The sequence below is a fragment of the Podarcis raffonei genome, chromosome 5 (assembly GCF_027172205.1).
Source record: "Podarcis raffonei isolate rPodRaf1 chromosome 5, rPodRaf1.pri, whole genome shotgun sequence".
Lineage (NCBI taxonomy): Eukaryota > Metazoa > Chordata > Lepidosauria > Squamata > Lacertidae > Podarcis > Podarcis raffonei.
The window spans coordinates 25,140,363-25,162,212 of NC_070606.1; the positions used below are offsets into that span (position 1 = coordinate 25,140,363).

The 21,850-nt window shown below is 44.0% G+C and overlaps 1 protein-coding gene across 14 annotated transcripts in view; it reads right to left on the bottom strand.

Moving 5' to 3' along the window:
- Positions 1-21,850, bottom strand: part of LDB3 (LIM domain binding 3) — a 155,967-nt gene that overhangs the window by 39,341 nt on the left and 94,776 nt on the right. For 9 of the 14 annotated variants that reach the window (XM_053388273.1, XM_053388274.1, XM_053388276.1 and 6 more), the window contains 3 exons: positions 21,452-21,621; positions 19,359-19,395; positions 1,478-1,513 (listed from right to left, as the gene is read on the bottom strand). The exons of 1 other annotated variant lie outside the window; for it this stretch is intronic. In XM_053388273.1, the coding sequence (XP_053244248.1) occupies positions 1,478-1,513; positions 19,359-19,395; positions 21,452-21,621 (243 nt within the window). Of the gene's footprint in view, positions 1-1,477; positions 1,514-10,504; positions 11,443-19,358; positions 19,396-21,451; positions 21,622-21,850 lie in introns of those variants that run through there. 4 more of the 14 variants (XM_053388280.1, XM_053388283.1, XM_053388282.1 and 1 more) reach the window with 2 other exon arrangements.

Genomic DNA, 21,850 nt, shown 5'->3' on the forward strand with positions numbered 1-21,850 from the left:
TTCCACTTGCTCATGAAGTTGTGCAAACCCCTGGACAATTTATTGTGCAAACAGGGGAAAAAAATAGGAGGAATGAAAAAAAGAGAATATTTTTATATGCCACAATGGCAGCTAGAATATTAATAGCTAGGAATCGGAAAAGTGAAATAGTACCAACAAAAAGGGAATGCCAGGATAAGCTATTTGAATATCTTGAGTTGGCAAAAATGACGGATGCGATTAGGAGACAACCTAAGCAAAAATTCCAAAAGGAAGGGGGAATCTATAGAGATTATGTAAAAAAACCAGTGTCCCCAAGTAAAAACTTGGATTTGCTTTGAATAATTTTTGCAAACCACAATATGGATTATTAGTATAGTATGTGGAAAATAGGAGAAATGAAGAAAGGATAAAAGGAGAAGTTCAAATAGATAAAATAGACCCACTTAGAGGAAGATGGAAGTCTGTTGGAGAAGACAAAGAATTAGGATTAAAGAATATGGTGACATAAGTCTGTACATAAGAATTTATGGATTTGTAGTTGTATGTATGTTTTTGGTATTTTGTTTCTTTGTTTTTAATATATTTTATTAATTTGGTAACTTTACTGTTTATGTTTGTCTATTAAGTAAGAAAATTAATAAAAAGCAATTATATGTGTGTGTGTGTGTGTATATATATGAATTTGGTTTTAATTTTCTTGTGCAGGGTGTTAAAACAGAACTTCCATGAGCTGAAGATACCCTTTGCTTGAAGATGCACTTATGGATCCAACCCACAGCCTAGGAGTGTCTTCAGAGAACTGAGAAATCTAGAAAGTTGTTAGAACTTTCTTTAACTGTCAGGTAAAATGGGAGGTCCAAATACTGAAAAGCAAGAGATTTAAGTTATAAAGCAAAACAATGAGTCATGAATGGAGGAGATGCATGGTGAACACAGGCCAGCTGCACAGTGATAGCTGAACTAACCATATTTCAGCAGTAACATGTGCTGTATAGTATATTAAAAAAATAAACAGGGAAATGGGTGTGACTTGCAAACAGCCCTATTACGTGTCCCCCTCCTAATTCAGCTGTGGAATTTATGAAGAGAAATTTAGAATGACAGCACAAGAGAAGAACCATTCTGTTACTTGACCAGAAAGTTTTAGGGGGAAAAATGTAACTAAAAACACTTCTAAATAAAATGGTGCAGAATTCCAGTGGATTTACATTTGAAAGGTTAACATTTATCCTGATTGAAACCAAGACCAATTTCTTTCCAGAGGACAGTTTCACAGTGCAGACACCCCTTTTTATCCACTATAAACATGTATTCTAATCTGTTCAAATAGTTCATAAATCAAATAACCCCAAATCTAGGATAAAGTTAAGAGGGCTTCAACCCACTGATGAGCAGGATTTAAAGGCATATAACTATTTGCTGGGTGTGACCGTTCTGTGTCCGAGGGAAAGCATCTGTAATAAACAGGGGAGTCAAGTCTACAAAAACACATTACCTGTTTTCGGGAGATCCAGCAACATTTTTCTTGCCACTGTGGAAGGAGGGGAATATAGTATGAATACAATTAATGATTGTTCCTGTGGTGGGAGAACTATTGAATTGTGCTGAAAGGTAGGTGGTACACGGCTGGCTCCAGCAGTTTGCAAAGCAGGGAGGGCCGTTGTTAGGGTCCAGACACAGATAAGGGGCTCACTGAGAACGTCAGGGAAAACAATTAAAAATGCAGGCCTAATTTCTCATTAGGTGGTACACCTGCACCTGGACTGCCCCACTTCAGACTGCAGGGGAGCTGGGAGATCCAACAATTCAATGTCTCTCTGTACAAAATATTAGTAAATCCATGCGCTTAGAAAGCTAGATTACAAGGGGTCTAATCTAGCCAAGCCTTCTTTCTGACAGGCTAGTCTTCTATGTGGAGGGTTGAGGATTTCTTTGGGGAGGAGGGGGTAGGTTGTATGAAAGAACATTCAGTCCCAAGAGTCCCCATCTGTAGTGGTAACTGAAAATTTAATGGATTGAAATTTCAGTGAGAACTAGCACCCCATAAACTAGTTAAAGGAACCCACTGGATATCTATTGCCATATATTCTGTCTAGAGTAAGAATTAGGGTTGAAATGTTTACATTCTCTGCATGTTTGCAGAGAATTACGACCTATTGTGATCAGTGGGGTTTACTGTCAGGTAGGTCTGCATACTGCAAGTCTTAGTTGATAATTAATCAACCAATTAATTAATAATTCAATCAATTCAAAAGGTGCCCCCCATTAAGTGGGAAACACTTTTTCTTTCCTTTCAAAGGCTGTTAATTATTTTAATACAAATTCCGGGTGGCAGGCATCATCTTAGAAGATGAGTTCCCTCCGCCCTTCTCTCATAGAACAAAATGCCTCATAGAAGATAGTAACTGCTTGCTATTAGGGATGAACAAATTTGTCAATTTCAGTTTCTCTCTGTTTCCCAACTTTAGGTTCAGTTTCCCCCTTTTCTGCACCCATTTGCAAGTGCTTCTTTAAAGCCTACATTAAAAATATGCATTTTCATATGCATTTCTTCTGATATGGGCAGTCTTTGTACACAAATTTGCCTAATATACACATTTTTGCAAGCAACTTCCCCTACCACAAAGCGGCTTGGAATGTTATTTTCACTGATATATGCATTTTGGGGCATACTTTTTGTGTGGAAAAACGCTTCACAAAATTCTGAGAAGTGTAGATCTTGAGGGCAGCTGCATCTTGGTTCAGGAAGTGCAAACTAGTTATAGATAAGCATCAAAATGCAAGCTGAATGAATTTCTCCCCCTGAATGATTTTCTGCTCTGTTCCTAGCTGCAATACATGTATGGCTAATCTAAATAATGCGTGGGGAACCTGCGGTCCTCCAGATGTTGCTGGATTACAACTCTTATCATTCCTGACTGCTGGCCCTGCTGGCTGGGGTTGATGGGAGTGGTAGCCCAGCAAAATCTGGAGGCTGTGAACATTTCCCGTATTTTTCGCTCCATAAGACACATTTTTCCCCTCCTAAAAAGTAAGGGGAAATGTGTTTGCATCTTATGGAGCAAATGCAGGCGGGAGGCTCTGCTCAGCGCTCCCTTTAAAGAGCCGTGTGGAGCATGTGTGCGGCTCTTGGGGGCTTTTCCCCAAGGAGGGAGAAGGGCAGCCCGTCAGTCCCTTCTCTCTCCTTGGGGAAAAGCCCCCAAGAGTCGCACACACGCTCTGCGCTGCTCTTTAAAGGGAGCGTGGCTCTTGGGGGCTTTTCCCCAAGGAGAGAGAAGGGACTGACAGGCTGCCCTCTGTCCCTTCCCCCACCTCCCGCAAAAGCCAGCAAGAGCCGTGCGCTCTTTAAAGAGCCGCGCCTAGTGTGTGTGCAGCTCTTGGGGGCTTTTCCGTGAGGTGGGAGAAGGAACTGACGGGCTGCCCTTCTCCCTCCTCGGGAAAAAGCCCCCAAGAGCTGCACACATGCTCCGCGCGCTCTTTAAAGGGAGTTCAGCTCTTGGGGGCTTTTCCTAGAAGCCAGAACAGCAGAGGGATCGCTGCACAGCGATCTGTCTTGCTGTTCTGGCTTAGCCGCGTGAAGCCTCTTCAGGGCAGCGGGATGGAGGCTCCCCCTGTCTTGAAGAGGCTTTGCGCGGCTATCCCAGAAGCCAGAACTGTTCTGGCTTCTGGGATTCTGAATATTTTTTTTCTCGTTTTCCTCCTCCAAAAACTAGGTGTGTCTTATGGTCTGGTGCGTCTTATAAGAGCGAAAAATACGGTAATCAACAGCAATAAAAGACCACTACTGTTATGGGAACAGCTAAAGAGAAACTTTGGTTTCCTGTTTCTGATGTACTTATGTACTTGGTCACTTAATTAAAATTGAAGTGTTTATAAATCAGGTGCTTTGGAGATATACAGTAGGATAACTAGACATATGCATTTAGATCTTTAGTTTTGAGAACTGTCAATCCTTTTTTAAAAATAGACTGCCATGTTATTGTTTGTTTATTTTTAAATACACACCAGTAAACCCCATGCTCTACCAATACATTGACCTAAATAAATTACTGAGCCATTGTGATGGCACCCAATTACTGGGGTTATAGTATTACATTCCTCCAAAATGCCCATCCTTTGTGAAACACCTAATAGTTGAGGGACTCCATACAGATTTCAGTGATTTGTACCCAATTGTGTACTAATTGCCACTGACGTCCAACTCTCAGCTTGGTTTCCAGCTCTTGGAATAATTGCGTAGGTGCAGCGGTTTACATCTTTGGATCTCTCCAGAATTGAGGATCCTTCTTGCTTTGTCAAACAGGCACTTAAAGTATAAAGATTTTCCTCAGGAGTTCTGATGCGTGATATCAAACACAGGTGAGCTGCACACCTGACAATATCCCACCAATCTATTACTATTGAGAAGATCTATTACTGTGAGAAGATGGTCACTATGCCCATGAGCTAGTAACGCTATGCATTCTTCATTTTGAAGCATGAGAATGGAGTCCCTAAATCAAGCACTACTTATTTTCCATTGAAGCAGGGGCATTACAAACATGGAAACAGCAGTACTTTGGCTACACCAACCCCTTCATTTGTATATGCTCTGAAACTGGCCAGTCCAGGGGAGGTGAGATTTGTGTTCAACACAGATGTATCAACCAGCTGTGGACTTCAAGTTGGGAATAAGAAATTCTGACCAAAGTTGCCTTTCCCCTGTTATGCAGCTATAATATACCACATAAAAGCTGTATGGGCAAGCCCAAGTTATCAATCCACTTGCAAGGTTACATATAGAACAGCAGTCAGGCTCGGTGGTGTGCGAGTGTGTATGTTAGACAAAGTAGTCTGTGAACGAAAAGAAGTGTTAAAATAATATACCAAGAACCAAAGGGCATGCAAAAAACATTTTAAAGATAAACTTCCACACCCATTCAGCTTGGGGGTGCGAGGAAATCTGAAGCAGTTTATTTCCAACGTAGCCAAATTTACAGCAACATAAAGCAAATGATCCAGATCAAAGACAAGACCAAAGATTAGGCTTCTAGCAGCATTAGGCCTCTAAAATTATGGAAAAGGCACCGGGGAGTGGGAATCATTGTAGGCTATGCTAGCCTAAAGGTGAATTTGTTTTATATTTCTGTTGCTCCTGTTCCAATGCAATTTTTGGCATCGCCCTGTAACAAGGTCCTTATGGAACTAGTCTGAATGGTGACAATTCCAACTTAATTTTCAGCCTTCCACTACATATGTGTGGCGTTGATGTTTAAGCTTGGGCTCAGAGATCCCGTGAGCAGAATTTTGCTTACCGGGGATCCCTGCTGGAAGAAGAGGGGCGGCCATTTTGGCTGATTCCTCCTTCCCCCTACAGCCCCCCTGAAAGGCTGTTCTGTAGGGTTGTGGGGTCTGGGACCCTCCTGGAACAGTGTGGGGTCAGTGAAAATAATCCCCTTCTTCCAGTGGAAGCCTCTGTTGGATCTCAGTCCTTTCTGTGACTGTCAGAACGTCAGGTTCCTCAACCCTTTGTGGTGGCTGCAGTGACACCCAGGTCCATGTGCATCTAACTGGAGGAGATCAATAAAATAGGTGTGACCGAGGACAGACAACTGTTTAACAAGTGCACTCAGTAAACTGGTCCTCTGCTTACATACCAGCTTTGCCCACTGCAAGATGATGAGTGAATATAAACGACAATTTATCAGTTAGCAAACTGTTGAAGTGCAATAGAACTTTGCTCCTTATGCTAGTCGTCTGTATCATCCTGAGAAATAGTAAGGAATTTTATTTTTTTTGCTACTCTTTTGCACTTAAAGCTGGGAAAGTAGGCGACTGGCATGATTGTCTACACTACCCGGCAGGGTGATAAAGATGGCCAGCTATTTGAGTGGCAACGTTCATCCATTGGCAACCATCATCTTGCAGTGGGGGAAAAGTGAATCTTACAGAAATTGTTCTTTTAAGTGTCTGTATCAAAGGAGCTACTGAATGATGACGGCAGGGGAGTTGTGAAATTTAAAATGAGAGAGAATGGCATGAAACAATGCAGGGGAGAAATACAGTCCCTTATAGCAATGCAGAAGAAAAGGAAAAAATTCAGAGTTGTGACAAAAGGAATCATCAAGTGCAGATCTCAACGAGCAATTCTCTATTCTATTTTGTTTTTAAACTTTACATGTTAATCTTTCTTGATGTGCTAGCAATGGGCTATACTAGACGGTCGAACGGAAGGACAAAAATTACTGACTATAAACCCAGCTACTGAGCTATAAGTACTTTCTGGTGCAGATATCAAGGGCCAGTTCACTCATGCGTGTTCATCACTTGATGGTTAGAGAGCACCAAGGGATGACTTGCATATGCAAATATGCTATTCAAAACTAATCACTACAGGCAGAACTTCCACGTCACCTCAACCACAGTGCTTTTCAATCGTTTGCTCACACATTCAGCTGACAGTGTTCAAGTGCTGAACAATCAAGCATATGAGAACCAGCCCATTTGGCTGCAGTTGATCTACTTGCTACTGCCATCTATTTTCTGATTTATTATGCACTGCTCCCCCCCCTTTTGGCTCTTTATCATGACAAAGAACTCAGCTAGATTGGTAAAGAAAAAGCGTTTTATATGCATTGTATATGCATGATAACACTGTGACAACGTGTTTAACCGAAACGCTTCTTTGATGTGTCTAGATCTAGCCAAAGACTACAAACAAGACTTTAGATAATGTTTGCGGATAATGATACATAGCCTTGTGTTAAGTGAATATAATGGGCCAAGCAATCCCTAGTGAAATTAGTGAAAAACTTTTGAGCCTAGTAGTCAGATATTACGTTATAAGAGTGGAAAGGAGAGAGAGAATGCTTCGGACAGTATGGTTTTATTTCATTAGAAGCACCAATTAGCTTGCTGTTATATGTGCAGAATGGGACTCATTCTACAGAGTTGTGGCATTATCTCAGGGCCAGGGCCAAATGTGGCCATCCAGGCCTCTGTAACCAATCTTTGGGACTCTCCCTAGGACATCTGCCTCTCAGGCACAGCAATGACCCTGCCCCATTCCCTCTTTCCGCCCCCATCTACCTAAAATATGTCACTGGCTGCAACTGATCTTGCTTGCTTGGGTAAGGAGTGCGGCGATGCACACATGCAAATGTAGAAACTTCTGACTTTTGTGTGGGTGTACAAAGGCATCACATTTCTTGGTGCTCCACACAGTTGTGCCTCTGGCCCCTCTGATAGGCAGCACCCTAGGAGAAGCTGGGAGAATGCATCTTTCAGACTTTGAAGGGTTACCCATCACTGTTCTAATGGGCAGAGCCTCAGGCAGAATGAGACGGGCAAATGCTGGACGGTTCAACTGCAGGCAGTAACTGGTAGAAGACAAAACACCCCGGTTTCATTTTGCCACCTTACTCTGCATAATGTTGTGATCAGGGTGGGGGGCAGAAAAGTTGCCCTTTCCCCTCAGGCATGAAAAGTTAAGAAACAGAAGCAGCGCTTGCCAAAATGAACAACATATACTTTGCCACAATATTAGCTTGCAAAGCCGACTTTTGTCAGAAGGCATTGTGGTTAGTGCAGATGGAAAGACAACAAAATGCTACATCGGAAACAAAACAATGTGGCAGAAAACTACTATAAACTCACGTGCTAACAGCCAGCGATAAGGAAAGCCAGTCAACTCAAGTCAATGCCAGAGATTCATTTCTGCAACATTAATTAATTTAGTCAGGGCTGTGTGCTCTTTATTTCTGGTCGTTTTCTATATATATATATATATATATATATATATATATATATATATATGCTTATTTTCATAATCAGTCGTAGAGAATGCAGGGTCTAAAAGCTTTATAGGATCTGATTCTTGACAATGGGAGGCACTAAGTAGCCCCCCCTTTTGATTTGATATTTCACCAGGCATTTCCCACACTTTTTAAATTAAAAAACAAGCCCAAACTTATACTCACATGGGCCAGAAAATTGCCTTTTTAGGAAAAATAAAAATAAAAATGAAGACCAAAGTTCTCAGGACACTTAATTTGATACTCTCTATAAAATTTGGTGCCCTTTCTGCATTTGCACAAAATTAAGAACTTACACAGCCCTGAATATAATGTTAAGGCAAATGAAAGCACTGGCTTGATGCAGGCCAATAATGAGGGTATATCTGCAGACAGATTAAAAATGGCTTAAGAGTCATCTCCCTAGGGAACTCTAGTTCTGAGAACAGAGAGATCTCAACATCGCCAGCAATTGACAGTTCCCAGGATTCTTTGGGAATGGGGTGGGAAGCCACAGTGGCAAAAATGATTTAGAAATTAAGTTTATAGTGTAGGTATACCCTGAATGGTTTGCTTTGGCCAGCGGGATGCATTAAAGAGAAATGGGTTTGGCTTTCAATCTTGAAAGCTTCAACATGGCACAGAAACAATCCTAGTGGAAGCCTCTTCTACTGGTCCAAACAGGAAGCAAAATTAACAATGTAGGAAAGTACCTGAACTCTCATCCAGGACTCTGATCCAGAATCCAATAAAGACTTGGTAAAGAGTTGTAGAGATGTCTGGCTTGATCCTGATAGCAATAATCCCTCCTCTTGGTAAGAGCTACCAAAGCTGCACTATTTGTCCCCGTGGAAGCAATTGCCTTTTCTGTATACTTTTACATCAAAAGCCGCAAGCGTTTCCTCTCCTGTGGAATGTTTGCAAGGTAGTCTTTACACCAAAGCAGCACCATCTTCCTAAACACCTTGCGCCCTTAGCCCACAATTGAGCTTGCAATTCAGAAGCATACATCTGAAGCGTCCATGATGTCCTCACTGGGGTTTTCTCAGAAAGCATTTACTCTCAGCGACAGTCAGCACAATCAGGGCTGGTTCTAAGGGGGTGAAGGGCCCAGGGCAAATCACACTGTGTGTACCCCATTGCCTTGACCTTCCCCTGCTCTGCCACCCCTCTTCCTCTCCTCACCTCCCCCCCAGCTAACATTTTCCCCTTTCCTTCTCCTTTACTGGTGAGAATGGCAGTAAGCCCCCCCACCTCCCTCCCTGCCTTGTTCTAGGAACTCAGAAGGCAGAGACCCTCCTTGGGTGGGTGAGAGACAGATGGGCTGCTGGCTGTGGCACTCAACATGCCCCCTCCCCATCCAAGCACAAGGCCAGGTCTGGCCCCAGCCCCTCTCCCTGGCCCAGTCCCACCAGGGATGTCCCCGACCACAGTGGTCTCTCAGGGTTCTGTTTTAGAACATTGACTGCAGTGTTTTATCATCCTCTGCCCAAGCATGTGCCATTTTTAAAAATTAACTTACCAGCTAAATTTCTACCCACGCTTCCTCCCGAAAGAAGCCTTCCTTAATTGTCATGGCTACAACTGGGACTTATAACTGGCAAGAATGCGAGAGGGAGAGGAGGGGTGATTTGAAATGCAACTGTGAAACTATCATATTCAATTTCCCCTACGGAAAAGGCAAGGTGTTGGGGATTAAAAAAAGCACAATGGGAGAATAATGAGGCACACAGAAAGGTTCTTAATAGTAAAGGTAGAAGCTAAGAGGTCACCTTAGTCAGACCACTGGTCAGACAGGTTAGAATAATAGAATTGCAATGCAGGGATCTTTCACCCAACATATGGCTTGACCCCACAACCCTTAGATCATGAGTCTCATGCTATATCAACTGAGCTATCCCATTTGGGTTGCTCCGTATCGGCTACAATGACTAGCTCTGGTTTTCCATGGTTTCAGACAGGCATCTTTCCCATGGCTATGTGGAGATGCCAGGGAACCTAGGACTTTTTGTATGCAATGTTGGTGCTGTATGACTGAGCGGTGTCCCTGTCCCACTGAGCCATGGCTCTTCTCCTGGGCTAGAGTTGTGGAGATGGAGAACATGGGTCTGCAATGAGTGCTAAATACTTACAGACAAAAATAAATAAGGAATCTGTACTCAACCAGGCAGAAAAACTGCAAAGCCAGTACAGACTTAGTCATTGCGGGAGGGCGGAGGGAAATCAGTGGTTGTAGCAATGCATTTGTACATCTGTTCAGCCATGGGCGTAGCCAAAGGGGTGGGCAGGAAGGGGCAGCTGCCCTCCCCCATCAATAAAAGTAAATAAAATAGCTAACTGAGGTTCTGCTCCCCAATAACAAGAGGCCTGCTCCCCACTAACAAAAATTCTGGCTACGCCCATGCATTCGGCAGCTCTGAACTCTGTCAGGAGAGATTGGATGTTGTTGTCAAAACAGCTTGTCTAGCAAGAAAGAGAGACTGGGCAGGCCTAAATGGAGCCCCACGTTCTCTTCCCCAACAGCTGTTTGGCACAATGCCTTATCTTTCTGACTGGTGGTTGTGATATGCTATACACACGTAGCCCTGTCTGTGTGCAAGTTTCCTTAGCCTCCTAACTGGATTGCTATTTGGCTCTGTCCTTTCATATTTACAGCAATTAAGGATAGAGAATAAGAAGACAAGTTCTCTAATAAAGGAGACTTTGGATGTTACGAAGCAAGATAACTTAAGGTAAAAAGGCACGTAAGATCATCTGTTTTTTAGAGTCTTTATTTCAGGTCAACCACACTGCTATATACAGAGAAAACTGGGTTTCAAAGCAACTGCAATACAGAACAGGCAAAGTTTTGTCTAAAAGTTATGCCATGCTTTTTAAAAATCCGGCAGACAATTTTTCCTCATGTTTCCTCATTTCTTCCAGGCCAACATTACAAGGTTTTGCTATCTTGTGCCTTTTGCTTCTCTAATTCCTGAGCTACCACCTCCCACTTTACACTCACAGCAAGGTTCAGGTTTCAAAGGCGACACCTTAAGCCTCAGCGCTTAAAGATATGCCACAGACAAGGAAAAAATAAATTAAAGCCTGGACATCAAATGTCTTATCTAAAATGACATCACTGAACTACGCCAACTAAGAGGTCTACATATTTGGCAAACCCAAGCCCTAGGCACACTTTCCATTCCAACTTCCTATTTCCAGTTTTATTTAATCTGCAGGAACATACTCTGGAGCTATTTTATATATAAATATACTTGCTCGCAGAAATCTGCCCATCTCCCTGTTTCATTTACATTAGTTAAAAGCTAGAAATTATAATAGCTAAGCCAGTCAGCATTTTCAAGCTACACTATACGTGTGGTGAAGGCCAATCTAATCCATTTTACAATCCAGAGGACTTACAGGATGGTGGAGGGAAACCAGAAACAGAAAACAAAAGACAAGCACTTTGAGAAAAACAACAACACCCAGTGTTATGCCTTCCTAGTGTATCAATATACGGAATACTCCTAGGCGCTAACTCAGGAGAGCAGTTTATTCTTTATAGAGCAGGTCTGTCTTGCACATTTGTTTACTATTCATAGGATTTATTTAGCTTTTGACATTAAGGATTTGCGCCGAAAGGCCGTGATGCCAGTTGCGCAATTTCGCAAAGCGTGGGCTGTTACGTTCCGTTTCAAACCTTTCCCTGTGGCATGAAGAAAGAGACAGAGGGAGAGAGAAAGAGAGGGAGAAAGAGAGGGAGAGAAAAAGGGAGAGGAGGAAGAAAGAAAGAAAGGGGTTAGGGACAGTGGCTACCGCTCCCCTGCCTTACAACTAGGGCAATGGCAATTTATTTGGATTTAAGTTGCCTCAAAAATCAGTGCAAAAGAGAAAAGAAAAGGACAAAAAACAACAACACCACCAACGAGCCTTTTGAAGAAAAATTGGGGTAGTTTTTCATTTTAAAATGCTCAGCTTAATTTAAACACGAATTCCTGCCCCTTACTCTGAGTTTGGCTTGGCTTGACAGGGCTGCTTTTGCTAGGAACTCATAAGTGTATAGCCTCATCATTTTCCTGCCAGCAAATTTCCGTCTGATTAGGCGGCAGAGGTTTTACAGCATGCAAGAACAAAAGCGAACAATTTAAAGCATTCTAGCATCTAAGTAAGCGTACGGTAATTCGTATCCAACGCACACCAAACACAAATCTCAGCAGCTGTTTAACAGATATTTTCCAATTTCTGTTATTAAAGTGTGACCGATTAGAACAGCCTTACACCAACCTGGTGCCTTCCAGCTCCCATCAGTCTCAGCCAGGTTAGGGATGATGGGAGTTTGAGTCCAACAACTTCCAGATGACACCAGGTTGGAGGAAGCTAGACCAGAACTAGCACAACAAGCTTTGGGTAAGCTCAGAGGCAGAATATTTGACCAAGATGTTTTGGCATCTAGGACAGAGAACCCAAAGGCATCCCTCTTGCAGTAGAAGGGAAGATAATATATCAACAGTGCAATCCTATTCAAGTTCCATTGAGCTCAATGGGCCCTACTCCCAGGTAAGTGAGGATATAGGGCTGCAGCTGGAATAACTTGCAACTTGACACCCCAAATTGCAGGCCTATAAGTGGCTGCTTCACTATGTACAGGTATAATTCTGAAATGTGCCTGTTAACCCCTATGAGATTCAGGGGCTCTCAGCAATCTTTCCACAAATGTTAAAAATGCACAGAATCTGCCAGGCATCCTACAACTCTGTGGACTGATCTGTGCCAATAGTTTAGCGGGACAACCATATAGAGCTGGAAAAATTAAGAGAGACAGGTGAACAAGAACGGAGAAGAAGAAGAGGAAGAAATAATTTGTATGATTATCTCAATGTTTGTTTATCTGTTAGTAAGCTGTTTAAAAAGAAGAAGTCCCTGGAGCCCCAAAATATCCTTATTTTGATGCAGCACTGAAGCGTGAAACTGGTGAGATGAAAGAAAAAGCACACCCCTGTTCATATGTTATGCTTTCTCCTGATGGGGTTCAGTAAAACATGATGAAATGGAAAGCCCCTTGAATTGAACTTAGTTTCCTTTCTTTTATTTTGCCAAAGAAGCCAGATTTGTGGATTTGAAGGGATAGGAATTTGTAGATGGGTTTGCTTTCCCCAGAAACTGGAAATTCTTGCCCTGTGTACAATCTCCCTGAGAGAATTTGCTCTAAATGAGCAATATGGGTTGAGGTGGTCTAAGTACTTATCACAGTCTGCTACGCTATTGAGGTAAGACTGAGTGATGCCCCTTCCCCAGTATCTCGACACCAGATCTGACATTGTTAATTGCGCGGATATAATTAACAGGTACGCTTAAAAACAAATGTAGGCAGTAGCTGCACTCCTAACATAAAACTAGATAACGGGATAACAGCCACATGGGTGTTAATTGTGTGAATAAATTGATTGTGCCCAAGCAGCAGCAGCAGCAGCACTGCAAAGGGTGGGAGTCCAAATTGCTGTGGTCTAAATAAAAACTGTCCCCACTGCCAAACGTCCATATGGAGAGAAGCCTCCATTGGCACCTATGGAGGCTATCTGACTGATGCAAATGGCAACTTTGAGAGATCAATTTCCATTGAGATCATGGCAAAGAGGGAAGTTCCCCTTCTCTATAGTACAGCTTGCTACCACGCCAATGGTTTCTCCTGGGTCCTAGTGTCTGCCTTTCTTTGGCTGCACACAGAGGGCTGACAGGACTGAGTGGAAGCAGCCAAGAAGGCTTGCTGGTGCCTCCCCACATATATCCTTTGAACTCCCTCTCCATTGGCATTCGGCTGACATGCCACACTGATGTAGCTCTGCCCTTAAGTCTGTAATGGCAAAAAAGTGTAGGGGAACATGCAGGATTCTAACTGGCTACCACTCTGCTACCAGAAAGTGGGTTCATAATTCAGGATTGGTGGCTTGTTTGTTTTTTTAAGTTTCTAAGTAACATATGAACAGGACCTTGGTTACCGTCGAAGCTGAAAGAAGCACAAACAACAAACAGAATAAACAGTGGAAATCAGCCCTTGAAAAAAGGCTTTGCAGGCGATACACAAAGCACAGACATATTGGGGGGTTCTTCTAATGTACCATTTCCAAGGCATGACTCTCCATCCTAGTAAACATGGAACGCCCTCCAAGTGGTGCCATCAGGCCAGGACTTTAGGGCAGCCCAGCTCAGCACTGGAGGGCCTGCAAATGCAGCATGGGCTGGCTGACCTCATTTGGAAGAAAGTGAAGGGATGCACAAAGCCACCTAAAGGGCCTTCCTGCCTCTCCTGTGACATACCACTATGTCCAGAAACTAACTCAACCAGTAGAGGCTGGTCCATTAGGGCACCTGGGGCACTACCCCACCAACCTCAGTCTGCCTCAGCCAGTATCCACCTGCCTAACCACTCCAGGGGTGGTTCTGCTGGTCAGCAGAGAGAAGGGCATGGACAAAACCAGAATTAGCTACCTCTGCCTGTCTCTGGCGCCACCTACTGTTAACCTCCTTTCCCAAGAGCTACCAGCCAGCATTGCTGCGGGCCCCCATCTCAAGTATCCTCTTCACCCTTTGTGACGTTTCATGGTGTTCTGGAGTTAAGCCGAGCTTTTCCTCACCTGAAGTCGGTGGCATGGAGTAGGGGCAGGGAAATGCACAGCATAATTGCACCCACAGGACGCTATGTATTGAGAAGGGGAGATGGGAACTCAGCACATGCCTGTCCCATGAGCCTTATAACATGCAGCTCTGCCCTTAGATGTCTCCAAAGCTTCAACAGTCCATGGCTATCTGCACACCATACCTTTAAAGCATCTTCAAGGGACATCCCTCCCCAAAAAAAGTATTGGGGGCATTGTAGTTAACTAAGGGCTATTGGGGTGTGAGGGGTGAACTACACTGCCCGGTATTCTTTGAGGGAAAGAATGTGCTTCAAATGTGCTTTAAAGGTACAGCATGCATGCGGTCTGTAGGTGGGAGGGTCGGCTGAAGACCAGAGGTGCCATCTTCTTAACGGGATTGAGGGGGCCCCATGTGCAACACCATGCGATGCCAAGACGCCATGTGCATGACACCCTGACGTCGCATAACGCAAGAAGCCAGGGGGCAGAAATTGCCTTGGCCCTTGGCAATTGTCGCCCGTGTGCCAGCACCTCTCCTGCCCCACTTGCCCTCACCGGCAGCCCGGCTGCCTTTCAGCAGCCTTCCCTGGGTGGGTGGGAAGCTCTGCCAGTGTGGTGTAGTGGTTAAGAGCGGTAGTCTCGCAATCTGGGGACCCCGGTTCGCGTCTCCACTCCTCCACATGCAGCTGCTGGGTGACCTTGGGCTAGTCACACTTCTCTGAAGTCTCTCAGCTCCACTCACCTCACAGAGTGTTTGTTGTGGGGGAGGAAGGGAAAGGAGAATGTTAGCCGCTTTGAGACTCCTTAAAGGGAGTGAAAGGAGGGATATCAAATCCAAACTCTTCTTCTTCTTCTTCTTCTTCTGCCTGCCTCCCTCCCTGCCTAACAGCAGCACAAAAGAGCCCACAGGGGACCCAGAACTCCCCAGCCTGCCACACCACAGGTGCTCCTTGAAAAGCAGAGCTGGAGGCGCACAGCCCCGCCAAGTTGCTTACCTCCCCATTCAGACAGGCTCCACTCTTGGTCCTCCCTGTCTGTGCTGCCAACTCTCAACCCCGGACTCGCAGAGCCCACAGCAAAAGCATCCTTGCGACGCTGCAAGGAGTCAAGGGCAGAGCCGAATGCCCCTTGAAGTTGGGGGCGGGGTGCTCTGCTTGCTCAAAAAATATTTTTTGGGGGGGAGTGGAAACTGCCTCGGCCCCTAGGAGTTGTCACACCTGCTGAAGACCTGCTGAGGCAAAGGGCAAGGTGGTGCCTCCTCCAATCTTTCCATGTGCAAAACCTGTATGGGTTGGAAGCTGACTCTTACTTCAACTTCAGCACAGAAAAATACCCTCCCCTGCGCCAGAGAGCAACAGACTGGCTTGTGAGGTGTAGAACAGGTTGTGTGGCGAACAGAGATCTCTGTCCTCCAACTTGATCTCCCTGCCACACAACTCCTCCAGCACAGGTTAGCTGAGGCGTCTGCCTCATTCTCCCTAATGTCTCTCTCTGTGCCATTTATTTAGTGCACAGTTTTCTAGCTAGGCTGCTCCAAATCAAATTAATAGGAGTCTCCCAAAAGACAGCATTTTCTTTTAGAAAGAAAAACTTATACATACACACACACACACAGCCCATGTCAAGATATCTCCCTCTGTCTTGGCATGATAAAGAATTCAAGAGATGTCATTAGAGAAAGGCAAACTACTTCACAATTCACTGAATAATTCATGGCAACCCCATAACAAAGGAAAATATTACAGTAAATGGGAACTTTACAATCTGAAGCACCACATACTCTCATTCTGAGAAAAGGCCACGCATTAACAGTGGCTGGGGCTGGTTATGGAGTGACAGTCCCCAGGCCCAAGAGTGAAAAATGCAGTTATTTTCTTTTTTTACTCTGCAACTCCAGGGTTTTTGAGTGGAAGACTATAAGGAAACAGGGAGTTCCATGGAGAATCATCCAGCCCTTCTGATTTCCCACAGTGAATGAAGTTGCAATACAGAGGCGACACAGCAACAGAAAACAGTATTCATGTGCTAATTAGCAAGCAGATTGTCTCTTACACTGACAGTCTGAAAGGACTTATTTTGATTTTTGTTTTCATCCATCTATGGCAAGCTTCCTCAACCAAATGCCCTGCAGATGTTTTGGACTACAACAGCTGCCTGGGGCTAATGAGAATTGTAGTGTAAAACATCTGGAGGGCGAGGCTGGAGAAGGCTGGCACAAGGGCAGGTCAATTTTGAAGAGCCACCACAAGGAGGCATCACCCCACAATTGTTGCATGAAAGTCTACCTGCACAGCCTGAAAGCAGCAGAAAGCAAACATTTTCCAAGATGGGAGAGTATTGCATGGATGGAGACTTTTGCAAGTCCATTTTACTAGATGAATACTGATGAAAAATATCTTTTTTAAAAAACAACAACTCATTAATGGTCTTAGGCCTCCTCTCTGAAGACCATACACAGTGAATACTGGAAGAATTACAGATTGCAGTTGCCACAGGCTCTCCCACAAGCCCATTGCTTTGGAGGCCATGTTGTACAAAGTTAAAGACTCCACTATAACTATACTACTAACAGCATTTGGGAGTTTGACACAGCACTCCATTTTTGTCTATCCAACTTTTTGGAACGATGGGTGAATGTGTCTGGTAGTCTATGTTGGATCAGGACGTAGCGTACCACTGCAGCAGCCCCTTCTTCTATGGTTTAAAAACCTGCTACTTTGACCACAGATCCTTCTTGGTCTTCTTTTTAAAAATGAATCTGCAGGCTCAAGATAGTACTAACTAAATGTGTAAATGCCTACTTTAACCTTCTGGCCCATCATGCCCAAAGTCACGATGTTCCCCAGCGGCTGAGCACCCCTGGCAATCATAGTTTGAGAAACAAGTGACATGCACAAGGCTGACAACATACAGCACATGACGCATAGAGTATTGTTACGTACATTCAACAAATTATGCAGTCTTCTATAAATGGATGCACCTGCCCTTTTCCCCTTCTGAAAACAAAAACTATCATCCTTGCCTGACTTTCAACTTCAGGGGTTTTAAACCGAACCTTTTCTTTGTTGGCCAGTGCAAGCTCTTTGAGGAATATATTTTGCCTTCAAGGGCATGCAAAGGAACAACAAACAGTCTCATATTAATGGGTCAGATTGTGTTACTTGTGAAAACATCTCAAATCCCGGGGAACTGTACAAAATCCAAAATACTTAACTGGTGCAGAAGCTATTGCCTTAGTTCATACAGGAGTCATAAACAGAGGCGCTACATGGTAAGGAGCCTCTAAGGCAGTGGTTCTCAACCTGTGGGTCCCCAGATGTTGTTGGACTACAACTCCCATCATCCCTGAGCTCTGGCCTTGCTAGCTAGGGGTGATGGGAGTTGTAGTTCAACATCTGGGGACTCACAGGTTGAAAAAGGCTGCTCTAAGGTGACTGCTTTTACAGTCCCGCTCAGAGTCCCCATTCCAGCACTACTGCCCCCTTGAGCACCCTGTTCTCCTCCCTTGCTACTGGAAGGAGGTGGGTGGTAGTGCCAAAAGAAAGAAAGAAGGAAGCTTTTCTTAGGTGGCTGTAGCAGTTGTCGGAGCTGCTACAGGAACCCAGAGTGTTCTCATTATGCAGAGGCTCTGTTTAGGGCTCCTGTGCGAACCATGTCAGAAATGAGATGTTACAGTAAGTCAGCTACAATCAGAATATCATTCAGCAGAGCTCCAAGGGATGTGCATTTTCTGATGCTACCCAGCACATATGCAGCAAGTGTAGATGCAGTGGAAAAACCCACATGTGTGGATGTCACACATGGCAATCTACATGCAGAGAAGGCACACTGATTCTTATGGAATGTCTTCCATGTGCAAATTTTGCAACATGTGATGCAGTTCTCCAGCCTGTAAGCATTCTGCTAAAACAGCAGAAGAAGCCAGTCTATAGACCTTAATCTTAGACTAAGCATCTGAGAGATAAGCAAAGCTCCAGTTTCATAAACGCCTGGCACTTGCAACGGAAGGCGAATGGCAGCTAAATGTACCTGCAAACATACATCTAAAAATTTTCTGGTGGGTGTGTGCTTTAGAAATGGGGATATGGTAGAAGAATCACAGGGATGAAACACCAACAAAAGCACATCTGCAGCAGCGAAGTGGGAACTCTGGCGAGGCAAAATTATAAAACCGATCGCAATCCCAAGACCCCGCTAGAAGAATATGCTCAGGGAGGGAGAGCAACGCAAAAAGAGAGTAGACTAGGATCCAGAATTATCTACTCCAGACAGCTACCAATAAACTGAATGTAGGAACAAGGTGAATCCTGCAGCCTATTCAAGCTAGACAAGCACAAGTAATGGATTAATATTTGAGCTTCTGTGAGACAGAATATGTGAAAATGGACAAACACTTTACTCTAGTAGCAAAAGCAGTCCTGTATGCTCATACTGCATTATTATGAGAAGAAACAAACCAAATAATCTTGGTTGAGTTGGGTTTTTGCTTTCCCCCGCTTTAGTTTCCATTAAAACAAACTTTAGGTGTTTTATTTATATCGTTGGGAACAACTCCTGTACCGTGATCATCTGTGCATCTCCATTGAAACAAGTGCCAATCACAAGGTCATCCAAATAAATTGCTCATTAAAATTTCAAGACTAGCCACACCATCTTATTACATTTCCATCCACTTAACACAATTTAGGGCAGTCACATGCACACTGGCTCATGGGGGGGCTGTCACACAAAATAATCCCACCACAAACAAATGGGAATCCCTTGTGCAAAGACTGGGCACGCCCACTGAAATTAGGCCACTTCCCCATCTATTCCACCTAGAGACTCTTTGTTAAGCCAACAGCACTTTCATTTTAGTGGTTTGAGTAAATGTAGTAGGCTTCTTAAGAACTAAATTTTCATAGTGTTCAAATTAATGCCAGTTTAGAGCACTAAATATTTGTTATCAGTAAAGAGAAGGCCATAGTACTTGCTGCTAGTTGCCTACCTTGATCTCCTCAGGGCATCTTCATCTGGATCTTGCACTGCAGATGAGAAATTGACTCCATTAGAGAGGAAAAAACAAACAAGACAACTAGGTGGTAAAGTACAAAGGGAGCAGGAACTGGTAATTCAGGTTCTCTAGGGGTCAAATGACAATTTGCATGGGAGATCTGTGATTGGCTCTCCCAATGCTGGCAGGTGTGAATTTCTATTCAGTGGTTTGAATTAAAATAGGGGAAAAAAACTACTTTGAATTTCTCTTCCTTTCTGAAATCTGGTTAAAGTGTTAGTTTATTCTTTCTGCTTTTAAAAAAACCAAACAGTTTTCAACTAGAACACCACTTAGGATTTTCTATTTACGTGTGATTTCAATTCATATTGTTACAACCGGAGCAGGAATAAATTTGTTGGTCTTAATATCTCTTAAGAACCAAAGAAAGAAATTGCAGGATGAAAGGAGGGGTGACCATGATTAGACTTGTCTCAGCAGCAACTCCCCCCCCCCCATTGCACCTTAACTTGACATTTTGGAATCTTTTTGTTACACTGGCATTTCAGTCAGCATGTTCTGTCTGAAATGTTAATGTTTTGATTTTGTAAACTATCCTTCGCTGTCCCTTTACCATCTCATTTCAGGTTTGCTTTTGGAACAGACACAAATCTGATAGCCCTGCTGGATGATTCACACTCAGATACCAACAGGGGATAAACTTTTCTGCTGACCTTGTTCCTATCTAAGGCTTCTGCCTGGCATCATACAGTTCTCACGGACAACTGGAATATCAGGTCACTGTGTCAGGGCTTCCTCACCAGTGATTTTATTTTCATCTGTCCAATCAGACACAGAGGGTAACCACTGGAGAGGCTTGCTAGGCCCCATGGCAAGTGGCATGGGGCACTTCTTAGGCTCCAGAGATCTTTAACTCAAAGATGGCAGAGAGATTACCTGGACCTTTGGAGTTGGTTGTCATCAATATATTGATGACACCCAGCTCAATACTTGGGATGCTAAGACAAGTTAACTTAAACAAGGTCATAGAAGATTCCTAGTCCTATTCTCTGAGCTGCAGCCACCTGCACTCCTGAAACACTTCTCCAGAGGGTCAGGGGCCCTCTTGAACAATGAAACCAGTTGGGCAAACCTCCACCCAATTTTGGACAACCTTCCCTTCCCCAGCAGATTGCCAAAGTGAATTATTTGTGCCCTGGGGGAATTAAACATGCTGACAATCAATATGATGGTTGTCATGCCATCAATGCAGGCTCATGGCATTGGTATTATCCTGCATCCTTTTTCATATGTTGGTTGCTATGTTTCTGCAACAGCATTATGACAGTTATGTCTTCTGCATAGACTGTGTCCCCTCTTGGCAAGGATCCTGCCATGTTGATACACACTTAAGTACATACTAGGCTTGGCTACTGTAAAACATATTGTGTGGGAACTGACCTTGAAGATTACTCTGGCGTGGTGTAACATGCTATAGTCCAACTCTTATGAAATGCCAGGAGATGGGAACATGCTCAGCCTTTATCTTCCAGCCACGCTGGCTGCAGTTCTGCTCCCATGACCAATTCAAGGCACATAAGAACTTGTATATAGCATGGAATCGACATACCTTAGTGATGGTATCTCTCTGTATCCATCCTCCTGCAATCCTTCAGCATCATCTCAGACCCTCCTTCAGTTGCCATCTATTCATGAAATCAGGCCTGGCATCTGAACATGGCACCCTCAGGGAAATGTCAAGGACCCAAGCACATTGGAAAGCCCATCCTGGCTGATGCTAGCACCTCTTTAGTTTTCCCCCCACCCTTACAAAATGTTTTTAGGAACCAGGGTTGAGAGGAGTGTTGGGCTAGGTAACTGCTGTTGCTGCCACCGCCATCTTAATTCTCCCCCATGATGCCTCTGGCACAACACTGTGATGCTGCAATGTGATGCCAGTGTCATCGAGAGGGAATTAAAATGGCTTCCCTGCTTAAGCACAGAACTCCTCCTCTTATATTACCTTATGACTACTGGCCGTTGGTATACAGAGGGAAAACAAAGAATTCCATCAAAGACGTGAACTGGGGCTTCCCAGCCTGACTTACTGTACTCAGTTCCTGTCATCTGAGCCAGGATACGGAAGGACCTGGACTGCAAGTGGGAAGAACGGCGACTCCAATCATCAAGCTCATCTTCAGGCTTGTTCTGAGTTTTAAGCACAGCCTGATACACTGGAGAGGCACTGTCTACATGAGGATCTTTAACAGGGAGGCTACTGCAATGCAGAAAGAGGTGCACTGTAAAATGGCCAATGCTGATTTTGTCCTCCCCTCCCCAACACCCTTCCTCCTGCTTGTCTGCAGATCCCCAGTTTCCACTTAACCACGGTTCAGTGAGATGATGCACTTGTGATAAATGCAAATGTCGGCCAGCAAATGTAAGGAGACTAACAATTCTGACTTGCATTTGTTGTCCAAAGGGTGTTTGTGGTTCTGGTGGTGATG